Source organism: Rattus rattus, chromosome 2, assembly GCF_011064425.1.
Source record: "Rattus rattus isolate New Zealand chromosome 2, Rrattus_CSIRO_v1, whole genome shotgun sequence".
NCBI classification, from domain to species: Eukaryota; Metazoa; Chordata; class Mammalia; order Rodentia; family Muridae; genus Rattus; species Rattus rattus.
In genome coordinates, this window is record NC_046155.1 from 213436867 (window position 1) to 213449409 (window position 12543).

At 37.4% G+C, this 12543-nt stretch overlaps 1 protein-coding gene and 1 pseudogene across 1 annotated transcript in view; one reads left to right on the forward strand and one right to left on the reverse strand.

Annotated features, from left to right (window-relative positions):
* Nucleotides 1-12543, reverse strand: part of Lama2 (laminin subunit alpha 2) — a 470233-nt gene that overhangs the window by 280168 nt on the left and 177522 nt on the right. Inside the window, exons 14-15 of the mRNA XM_032895270.1 lie at nucleotides 2892-2993; nucleotides 1417-1628 (exon numbers count right to left, since the gene is read on the reverse strand). Coding sequence (XP_032751161.1) covers nucleotides 1417-1628; nucleotides 2892-2993 — 314 coding nt within the window. The remainder of the gene's footprint in view (nucleotides 1-1416; nucleotides 1629-2891; nucleotides 2994-12543) is intronic.
* Nucleotides 11665-12506, forward strand: LOC116892964 (annotated as a pseudogene).

Genomic DNA, 12543 nt, shown 5'->3' on the forward strand with positions numbered 1-12543 from the left:
AACCATTTTAAGATGGGTAGACTTTGAAATTGTCTGACATAAATCAGGAGGAAGTGTCTTTGAATTAACTAGCCTGAGAAACAATGCGACAACAAGAAATAAGCCCTCTAGCCACTTTTGGTCAATTTGGTTGTCATTCACTCTGAAAGCTAGAGGACTCATTTCTTTATACTGTTTAAACATCATGACAATCTCTATTTACTAAGCGGGGGAAAAACATAATTAATTCCTAAGTGCTGCCTCTCATCTTTACAGCACTTTAACCCAGCGTCTAGCAGAATTGCCTATGCAAAAGAGGTACATTGTTTGGCCATGATTTTGTTTATGAATCTGCAGCTCCCTCCTTTGGGAAATGGTAATGATGATTGGAATTTGCTGAAATATTACTAGTGAAAGACAAGCCCAGCAGCACTAGCAAACAGTTGTGGTAGAATCTGCTACTGAAAAATCTGGAGGACGATTAATCTGATTGAGAATGAAGGCGCGATGGTATTTTGTGTTACTAACTGGATTTTAAAAAGGACGAAAAGCATATTCCAGTATATATGAAATAAGTTTTGGTTTTTTTTTTTTTTGGTTCTTTTTTTTTTTTTCGGAGCTGGGGACGAACCCAGGGCCTTGCGCTTCCTAGGCAAGCGCTCTACCACTGAGCTAAATCCCCAACCTGAAATAAGTTTTTTATCAGACAGGATGTCATTGTTTCTAATTTAGAAACATGGGAGATTTTAGTCAGACTTTGGAGAACATTTTTGCTCAAGTCATGGTTCTTTCTTTATAATAAAATATATAGATACTAAGAAGGAACTAGCCTTTTAAAATGACAAAATTAAATATTATTTCAACCATACCCCTGAGGGATGAGATAGATATTGTTAAGGGCTTTATCGAACTTAAAATCGAGGTTCCATAAATACCAATAAATTGCCTAGATCAAAAGAGGGTTATCTTCAAAATCTTCTACTCTTTCCTATCATATGTGACAGTGTTTTATAAAGAGATGTGTGATGATGTAAGTGAAGAGGCCTGCATTTCTTATTACAATCTAAATTCTATTAGAAACTAGTTGATTGATTAATAAAAGAAATATTTTACAAACCACTTTTTGAATATGAGCACCCTGCAATCATGTATCTTCAGTATTTTGCACTCTGAGATGCTGTCCTTTTTGTTTGTCAATAAGGGTCATTATCATAAGCTCTAAAAAAAACTATAGAGGATTTATACGTATTAAAAGTCCAGTACATTGTTCTCAACATTTAAAATTTAAAGGGTGTATATAATTATCTCCTAGAAACTAGAACTTATGGCTATTTTTTTTTACTTAAAGCCATAAACCTTTTAAAATATGTTTTTCTGGCATACCTTCGTTTGCCTCAGATACACAATGGCTCTGGGAGGTGGGGTTCTCGATCTTACCTGAAGATGACGTCCATCCCTAAGTTGTACGTGGTTTGGATGAGGACTCTCTCCAAATTTGTGAGCAAGATCATGAAGTCCTTTCTACTGACTGGCAGATTTGTTCCATGTACGGTAAAGGACTCTTCCTTGAGTGATAATTCCTCAACGTGTTCTTCAGACGGCTCTAGGTGCACCTCCTTATAGGCTGTGCTGATTCGTAAGTTATTTCCCTAAAGGGGGGAAAAGTATATGTAGATAAAATTGCAAGAAAGGTACAAAAATTAGAAAGGGCCTCTGAGTTTGGACTCCCTACTCAAAATTTTCCTCATGAGGGCTTTAACTTAAGGTCAGTTTTCTCTGTCATTCAGTATGTTTCTGATGAGCATGAAGCAAAGACTTAGCAATGGATGATCACCCTTCTTCTCCATGACAGAGTCCACCATTATAATTTTGTATATTTTCACTTTCTCCATTAACTGAAATAATATACATCTTATAAACATATATTGTTACAATACATCTTATAAGCATATATTGTTACAAACGGTTTCACTTCATGAAAGCATGAAACTATAATAGAATTATGGCAGAAATAAGAATTAGAGGAAAGTAGGGAGGGAACTTTCAGTAACATGTACATAAAAAGATTTCTGGCGTCTATAGCAGGAAAGAGCTGCACACTAATGTTCAAAATAGGACAGCAGTCTCATGTTAAAAATCATGTTCACTGAATAAAGGCTTTCACGTAACTGTTTTCATTTAACATTTTAGAGGTACATCATCTCTTGATCTCCGTGTGCAAGAGAACTTCAATTCTGAGAGAAATTCTTCTGCGAGAGTGATGTTGTCATTCTGACAATGACCCCAAAGCAAGCAAGAACAGTGCCTGAAGCTAAGCCAGCACCTTCCATTTGGAACCACTAACTCACATTCATGTGTGTGCCTATGGTACCCCTGTGGCTGAAGAAAGTATTACCACAGCCCAAGAAAGTAAGAGTTGTAAGCATGTTACTGTAGTAGATCTGGACCATGATGGTCCATAGCCTTCTAGTTCCCAAATGCAGTTTATCTCTTACCCTTTCTTCCTAAAGTAAGATTTTGAAGTCAGGAGTTGTCAACAGCTCAACCAGTAAATTACTCTCCCCCCTTTCCTTTTGGCTATCAAAGCAAAAAGCAAACAATAGAATCTACAATATAACACGTTACATAAATCAGTATCGATACAACCTTATCAGTATGGAAATGTAATCACATTTTAACTTTAAGTTTCAAAATATTTCTAAATGGTCTCTCCTTTTTCATCAGCACTCATTTTTTAAAATTTCTTGACGTGTTTCAGATGAAAACATGAACATGGCAGGAAATTGCTGAGGTGTATTTTCTTCCATAGTGTGTAAATATATGTCAGTCAACGTGTATTATAAGCAGTGTGAATGATCTGAGGTAATGTAAAGATATCATATGTTTGCCAAGTGACACGCTTATTTTCCCACCTCTAAGATAATCATCAGCTGAAGGATTTTTTCTGTATCATCTTCCTCTTCTTCGAGGTCATATGAGATGGTAAATGACAACTGTCCTCCAACTGCTGGGAGCTGGAAAAGAAAGATGCATGATAATCTCAGCAAAGGAGTTGTTTTTAAAGTAATATTTCATGTATACCTTAAAATAATTTTATTGTTGTAGTGGGCAATACTTGGAGAAGCAGCGATCACCGAAGTTCAAAGTGGAGAGGACAGACATTTGTGTAGGAACAACCTTTATGTGAACTTTTGCTCATCAACAGCAAGCTTGACATGAACAGACATCCATGTACTATTTCCCCAGGAAGGCAGGCTTGATGAAGGAAGCTAGGTTCTAATCACAGACTCTCCTCTTACCTCCTTAGTCTGTAGTTCTAGTTTCAGACTCCTAAAACAGAAGGCTCAGTGGACAGTGTTCATGCATCCCTATGGTTACCTACATTCCGTGACTCTGAATGCATTCAACAAAGACACTCTTCCATTTGAAAGACACTTTACATAGGCCATGAGCTAAGTTGACAAACATTATTGGTCAAAGAAAAATAAAGTTTCGCTGCAAAATTTACATGCAAATTCGATCAGAATATGCCTGAGAAGGTCTACTTTTGCCCACGTAATCAAATAAGCTACTCTGAATGAATGTTATTACCCGACTTTCATTAAGCAAACTTCATTCCTTCTAAAGTCTGCTTGATGTCTACATTTTCTGACACTGACATTAACCTCGTAAAAAAATATATTTTTTTTAAATGGAACACAAGATCATTTTACAGGGCAGGAATCAAAATTAGATCTGTGAGTGACAGACTCAATGCAAATGTGCCAGGCCTTTCAAAATTCCTCCCTGGCCCTGTAAACAAAGACATTCCTAGAGCAAAGCTGATGATCTGTATTCTGCTGCATGCTCTCTGCTGATATACAGCGTCCCAGCTTCTCTGACCTGGGCTCTCTTTGTCCTTTCATGGCAGACCCTGACCAGAAGGCACTGCCCGGAGAGGCAGTGGATGGAGGAGGAGGAGGAGTCCTGGTTTTTGTAGTTGCCCCATAGGACCACACAGAGCTGGCTATGGTTCATTACACAGGATTTTATACTGCAGTTCAGCATTGGCTTAGAAGAGCTCATTACATGGTACTCCGGAGGGACCGAATTTCAGAAAACATTTATTCCCTTGCTCCGCCGAGAAATGTGCTACTCTAATGTCTTTTCATATATAAAATAACAAGTGTCTGCCTGGACAATAGCAGTCGGAATTATTATAAGTAATGGGGGATGGATCTGTGTACCAAGGTTTTAGCTCCATTAGGGTAAGCATCCAACATTTCACACAGCCAGCTTGCTCAAACCAGTGAGATATCAGCAAGAAGCTAAAAAGGCTGCACTGAATTTTATTAATATCTCAAAGAAATCTGAATTATTTAGTGCTTTCTAAATTAATAAACAGATGCAGCAGGAGGTAGAGATTAAAGATTCCAACTTGGAATCTTTAATCCTGTCTGAGGTAACGGGGACCTTGGCATCTGAATTTTGGGTGACATAACTTAACTCAGAGTTGTATATTAAATTGTCTAATAACACCTCAAATATTCAATACACCCATCTTTAGCTTCGTTTCCTGAATCTTCCTTGAGGAGAAACTTGATCATTTTTTTTAAACTTCCATTACTGGGTCAAGGCAAATGGTGCATTTTAACTTTGTATACAACCCAATATTGTTTTTACATTATTAAATAATTTTCAAATTAGAATGTTCTTGCTAGAGAATTTCTTATAGAATCCCTGTAGTTTTTCAGTAGCACAAATACTTTTCTGTTTGCCTGGTTAATGTCTCAACAGCAAAACCTCTAAGGAAAAGCTTTCCTTAATCCTTCTGAAGCACAGTAAGGAATGATTATAAAACATCATGAGTATTAGAGCTGAAGGGTTCTAGAATGGGTACAGATGTGGCCGGTAGCATTCACTGAATAGATTAACAAAACATGATATCCATGGAAAATGTGTATTGCATGTAGTTAATTTGCCATAATTTGTGGCTTTCTAAAATCCATTTCTAAATCTCATCACTGGGGCTTTCAAATTAGTTCATTTTCATAATTTTATTAAGCCTTGTCATACATCAATAGAACATCTAATTTACTCCCATGATGCAGGAATGCTTTCTTGCTCTCTCTCCATGAGCTAGAGAGGGAAATGGGGCTCGCACAGGTGGAAGCAGGGCACTTTCAGCTCTCTTCCATTTGGTTCTTGTATTTACTGGATAGATTAGACTATCCCCATAAGAGATGAATGTTGTATAGCTTTTCAATGCTGAGAAAAATTAAATTTAGTGAGAATACATCATTCTGTGAAATGTGATATTGACTTAGCATTTTACTTTTTTCTCCATATTTATTGGGGATTTTTTTTTCCCTGTGGGGAGACTCGGCTTAGAAGTAAATAAGAAATTTCCCACTGAAAATACAAACAACCTTCTATTCCAGATGTGGTTTAGGGCTAAATTCTGCACTCTCCAGCCCTCCATTAAGAAAAGAACATTACAGATAGCTCTTTCCCAGGAGTATCTGCTTTAATTCTTCCTTTGTTGGAAAGAAATAGCTTGCTTGCCTGTACTGCTGTTTCCATGCAACATGGGCCACCCGTGTAGCATAAGGACATGGTATACATGGTATACTTTTCATTGAAGATCGAATCAATCAGGAAAGTTTTTCAATAGTGAGTAAAAAATGCTGAAGCTAATTTGTAAAAATTAGCTTTACCAAAGTATTGGGTATGGGGTTGTATTTGTGTTTATTCTACTAAGTTTCAAGAAATATAAACTGGAGGAGTGTGTGGTGGGACACACTATTAAGAACATTGTACGTGGAGAGGAAATTCTTCTCAGAAAACAAGCTTTGGTTCTGTGATCTCAGATTATCATCACTGCTATTCCAGTAAGTGGATTGTAAAACTCAATATTTGCTTCTTCTTACCAGAGCAAACATTTCAAGAGGAATGTAGTGAAATGAAATGGCTAAAGAGCTCTGTAATACTGAACCAGATAAATTAAACATAGCTGTCAGTTTCTGTTTAGTATAACAGACAAGTGATTCATCTTTCTGGATTCTGAAGACTTAAGAGACTAAAATTCTGAAACATTATCCCTTCTTCCTATACAAGTGTTTACAGTGTGTGTGTGTGTGTGTGTGTTTATGTTCAATCTACTCACTGACCAGCAAAGTCCTGTTGTTGTCTTCTATACATTTGTCACACTGAAGTAGAAGCATCATTTTCTTTCCCCAGACTTTATTAGAATAAAGCAAGGCAGAGGGTATGAAGTTATAGAAGATGCAAAATCAACAAAGGAGATGTAAAACTTTGTCACCTTTAGCGTATAGCTAATACGCATATAGCAACCAAGGTGCTGAGGTTGCCAAAAAGAGATGATATATGCTAGAAACATTCCTTTAGAAGGCAAGACATCTCACAGTATAGTTTCTATAGGCAGAAAGCTAGATATTTCCATAGAATCCATGCTGCCATTGCATCAGTGGGCATTTATAACCATTGATGTGCTCACATCAATTGAAGCTATGTATGGGTAATGGCTACTTTTCTCTCTGATAGCCTACACAGCGCCTTTCTAAACTGTTAAAGGTACTCACTGAACATTATCCAGATCATTACCAGCTTTATTTCTCTAGTTTATAGTTCAAGTATGCAATGTCTTCAGCAAAAGAGTAGTAGCATCAGGTTCAGAAGGATTACTGAGAGAAAGGGCAATAGACTACTGTGCTTAGGGGTGACTTGGCCTGACCCCACTGGCCATCAACTCAGGAAGACGTCTCAGTGCTGAAGACCTTATTTTCTAATGGGTAGGGTCTCATAGGAGCACTGTTACCCTATTATAGGGTAACTGCATTTAAATTCTTTTATGTATATGTGTGTATATATTACATATCTATAGTTTTTTTTCTATTCTTATTTTTGGAGCTGGGGACCAAACCCAGGGGGCCTTGCACTTGCTAGGCAAGTGCTCTACCTCTGAGGTAAATCCCCAACCATGTCTATAGTTTTTAAAGGCCCCACAAAACTAGAAATATTTCCACCACATGATGTAGCTATACTGCTCTTGGACATCTGCCCAAAGTACTCTGCTTCCTACAGCGGAGAAAGGGCTTGTCCATGGTCACTGCTGCTCTAGTCACAATAACCACAAAATAGAAAATAGCCTATATATGTAATATATAATATACATATAATAAATGTATATTTACACAATGAAATATTATTCAGATATTATAAAAAATAAAATCATAAAACTCATAGGTGAGTGGATGAAAAAAATAAGCATTCTGAGAGATGAAACCCAGACACAGTAAACTGTTTTCTCCCATATGTGGATGTTAGCTTTGAATCTTCAGATATGTGTTACTCATTTGGAATACCCACAGAGGTTATAAAAACAGTAGACGGCTGTGGGGTGAACAAGGCTTGCAAGGGAAAGGGAAAGAACACAGTGATATAATGGGGGATTAATGTAACTGGAAGGAAAAATGAAATGAGGTGTGAGGTAGAAAAGCAGGTAAGGAGGAACAATGGGAATAATAGATGCTAAAGGATTTGAAAGTATTAAGGTTTTTAAAAACATACACACATAAAAGGAAGTATCAGAAATTATTAAATATTTTCCCAAATATTTGGAGTTTGTCTCTTGAGAACTTTGTGTTTTGGTTCCTTGACCTAATGTTTAATTGAAATGTTTTCTTTCATGAGCTGTAGACTTTTGAGTTCTCTGTATGTTCTCGATACTAACCATCTGTCCTATAACACAGCTATAGGACTAACTTTCTGGTCGTATTTAAGGCCTGTTCAATGAGATGGATCCCATTACTGGCATGACTAACTGGCTCAAGAATGTAAGATTAGATAGATCATAGGCTGCATGGCAGAACCCATTAGTATTATTTCACTAAATGGACTTAGTATTAAAGCATGTCCCAATGACTTATCTCTATAGCTATGGGTTACAGCATCTCTCAATCCTTTTTCCCCAAGAAGATGGTAGTTAACACAGAGACCCACAACTAAGTCAACAGCAGATTGAAAAGACGAAATGTTGAGCCATAATTGGGATATTTGTATTATGACCCCTCTCCCTGAAGCCCAGGGATCATGTGGAAGAGGCAGAGACATGCTGATCCCCAGATGTAGTGGATGACATCAAGGAAACTTTTCTGCGAGAGCAGGGCAGGTGCACATATGAACTCATAAGTGGGAACATGCATGGCACCTGTAAAAACTCAAGCCAGGTAAAAAAAATCTCAGCAGGAAGATGTGAGGGGAGGGGAAGGAAGGTGAGGTGGGGGTGAGGTGAGGTGAGGTGGGATGAGGTAAGGTGAGGTGGCGTGAGGTGAGGTGAGATGAGGACCAAGTTCTATGCCCAAATGAGGAACTTTTGGGAATTTATAGTTGCTGGCAGAGGCATGTTTGGTCTTCTTTAAGAGTGCCACTGACCAGTAGTATTTGACAACATTCTAGGACAGCCTCAATACCCAGGAGTGTTTGGGAAACAGAAACTGGACTCAGTAGTCTCTCTTCCCCTCTCCCCTCTCTCCCCTCTCCCCTCTCCTCTCTCCTCTCCCCCTCACCCCCCACAACATTGTGGTTAGCAAAGTGGGAGAATCTTCTGAAGTATTAGGGTATGAACACTATCCAAATATATTAAATACATTTTTAAAATATTTAATCAAGTATTATTCAAGAGGAAATTGGAGACTATTATTCTTTGTGGCTGTAGTAGAGGCTTTCTTCTTCCCTCTCCAACCTGCCTGCTTTCTCTCCTACACTTCTTGTTTTCTTTATTCCTTTGACCCATGTGATCCATTACTTTCTTTTCTTTTTCCTAACTCAACAGAGTTCTAACAATTTTCACTCTTTTTATTTCATTAATTAGATCTGGAAAAGGCAAAATCTAACTTCTGGACCTTCCTTTTCAACATTACTACTACAATCAACCCAATCTGATTATTTTAGATTACTTAATATCTGGCAGAAAATAAACTTTGAAAATAAAAATGTAGTGGTGAAAATGTATGTAACTGCACTTACAACTGATCTGGTCTGATAATCAGGATTGTTCCTCAATGTAACCAACCAGGGATAGTTCCTCACTATAACTACCAAATCCATGAAACATACAGGCTCAGCTCACTAAGTTTATTATGCTTGAAATTTACCATATTTCACTAATTATATTTTGTTGATGTTTCTTGTTGATAATTATAAGATAAAAAGTAATATAATGTTTTGATTAATAACACAAACAATAATTGTGAGAGCTATATAAAGAGGGAATGAGAGACCAGTGTCCCCATGCACATACTGGTGAATCTATGATCCCATGGATATATTCTTCGTACATTTTATGTTCCATGTTATAGACCAAGACCAAGTTACATGGTTCATACACTCATCTATATTCAATTAAAATAGTATTATAAAAATTTTGCTAGGTTACAATAATTTTGGCTAAATGAAAACCACACTATTGGTCTACCTATAAAAAGAAACCTGTTGATTTGTTTTCATATGTAGCAACCAGTTTAGTGTTTCTTTGCCTCATTTCTAGATGTAATTGTGGTCTCTAGAAAGTATCAATGACCTCCAAACATATTCCCTGGACACTGCATAGAAGATGAAGAAAACTTTAAAAGAGAAAAAAGGAAGCTTCCTGTATAGTAAATTAACACTTGCTGTTTCCTGAAAGTCGCCTTACTCAGAGAGCTATTTATATTTTGTGATACACACTGATAAGATCTTGGGTTGAAAGTGGAGACTCTCAACCAAAGCAAGCTTAGCAGACAAATTCACAAAACTCTTTTGTGTTCTCAGGCTCAGACTCAAAAACAAGGTCTTTGCAACAGCTGTTCACTTTCCATTACTTATGTTTGGATAGAACATTCCACTGGCACTCTTGCCATGAGGTAGATTAATTTATGTGCAAATATCCTGTACAAAATACATATAATACATAATTAAACATGGATCTAATCAAATAAACCATAAAATATAGCTTTATATATATGCATTATATATGTATGTATTATTTTTCTGTCTAGGGCTTACATTTTTCTACGATCTCTGCCAAGAAAATTGCATCATCATGCTTAGGAGACACAACATTGATGCTGGTTAAAACAACAGAGTGCATTTGAATCCAAGCTATATTAAATTAAAAATAAATAGTTTTATTGTTGTAACATAAATGACAGAGGGGTAATATCGAGATGAACAAGCCTTTAAAAATGTTGTGGGAACACTGGGGAGAGACAGAGAGAGAGGGAAAGAGAGAGGGAGAGAGAGAGGGAGAGGGGGAGAGAGAAAGGGAGAGAGAGAGGGAGAGTGAGGGAGAAGGGAAAGAGAGAATAAATCATTGCTATTCTCCTTTCAAAGGAGAATTATCCCTCTCTCTCTCTCTCTCTCTCTCTCTCTCTCTCTCTCTCCTCTGTTTAGGGAATTGTTTTATGTCTTAAGGACATTTATTACCTTTTATTGGATTAGCCATCGTCCAGTTTTCCCTTGCTTTATTACCAAAACAGAAACAAGAGTGAAGAAAAACAGAACTTTTTCCCCTTCAGGGAATCCTCAGTATTTGCAGCTTTGGTAACCCGAGCACAGTCTACCTGGCTGCCTGTTCAGTTCCTTTCAGTTCACATTATTCAGACGAAGAGTGTTTTGAAAGAGCAGTTAATATTTTCTGCAAAAGCCAGCAGTATTCTGATTTGATTCTAAACGTTACTGATCCACTAATATTTCATTTCCTCCCCTCCTTTGTTCATGAACTCTGCAGGTGACTCTTTATGAGGGCAGCAGGAGCTGCTTGTGAATTTCAGAAGATAAGAATTCTAGAGGTTCAGAGGATATGCACTCAGACTCCAGAGAAGAATCAACAATCCAGTAAAGGACATTCAAGTGTCTTCTTCCAGAATAAATGGCTGGGCTTGTGTCTGGGATTTGATGCTTCTATTAATATTCAAGTCTTATATAAATCACATAGAGATGAAGCTCATTCCTAGAGCTTTAACATCCCCGTTTGGTATTCAGACGTTGCCTTTTTGTGGTGTGTTGCTCTTGGGGAATTTATTTATACTTTCAGAGGTTCAGTTACTTTTTACTAATATGACCTGAATTGCTCCTCCCTTAAAAGTTCATTTTGGTAATAAAATAAGATAAACATGGAGTTCGTTTGACACCATGTACATTCCATTGTAGTAAGTGTCATCTTCCAAATTAAAATTCTACAAAGAGCCATCACTTAAGCAGTAATGGCAAGGGTATTTATTTCCTGATTCTAAATGTTACTTTTTTATTTTGAGATTTTTGGGGAGATCACAGTGATGAAAGGCTCAGCTGTCTTAATGTTTCCCTGTGGTACTTTGCAAAAAGCATTTCACAAAGAGTAGACCTTGCATAAATATCTGTTGAATTTTAATAGCATTCATAACCATCTATCATTCCAATGTATTATATATGGAGAGAGTATGAAAGCAAGATAAAGTTGGGCCACCCCAGAGATAATCTGCAGTTGTTTTTAAAACATGCATCTCTTGGTTTCTCTATTCTTATCTTTATTAGTCCAAAAACAAACCAAAGCAAATAAATTCACCCCTGAGTTCACTAAAGTGCACTCTATTGCTATCTAGCAAACAATAAATGCATCAATTTTAAAGGAAGAAAACTTTACCATTTAGAAGTTTGATCATTTTCAGTTGTGAACCAAAGGCTGACAAAGACTATCACTTTGAAGAATGATGAAGATGAGCACTGGCCATCATTAAGAATGGTCAGGGGCTTGGGGATTTAGCTCAGTGGTAGAGTGCTTGCCTAGCAAGCACAAGACCCTGGGTTCGGTCCTCAGCTCCGGGGGAAAAATACTCACGATAAAGAATGGTCAGTTTAGGGCAGGGGCAAAAGGCGAATTACACATTGTAGAGACAGAAGCAATGAACTACGAAGATGGTCCAGTTAAACTAACACTAGCAACTCTAAAAACGTCTGTACAACCAGCAGCTTCCCTTGGGGGCTTTGCGGTTACACCGTCTGTGTCTACCTAGTGGACAGCACCTTGTCACTACAGAGGAAGATATAGAGTCAGAAGATGAAGATGAGGATGACGAGGATGTAAGACTCTTAAGTATGTCAGGAAATCGATCTACCCCTGGAGATAACAAGGCTCCACAGAAAAAGTAAAACTTGATGAAAATATGAGGATGATGATGAAGAAGAGGAGGAAACAGAAGAGAAGGAGGAAACTGAAGAAAAAGCTCCAGTGAAGAAATCTGTATGAGATACTTTAACTAAAGATGCATAAAAAAAGAGCCAAAATGGAAAAGACTCAAAACTATCAACAGCAAGATCAAAGGCTCAAGGGTCTCTCAAAAACCAGGAAAATATCTTCTAACACCAAAAAGACCTACCTCTATAGAAAACATTAAGGTAAAAAGTGCTAGCAAGTACGGAAAAAAGGTGGTTCTCTTCTCAAACTGGAAGCCAAGTTCACTAAGTATGTGAAGAATTATTTCCAGATAACTGACCAGGTGGCCATTTAAATTACCAGCATGGAAGGAAATCTCTTTTAAAAAATGA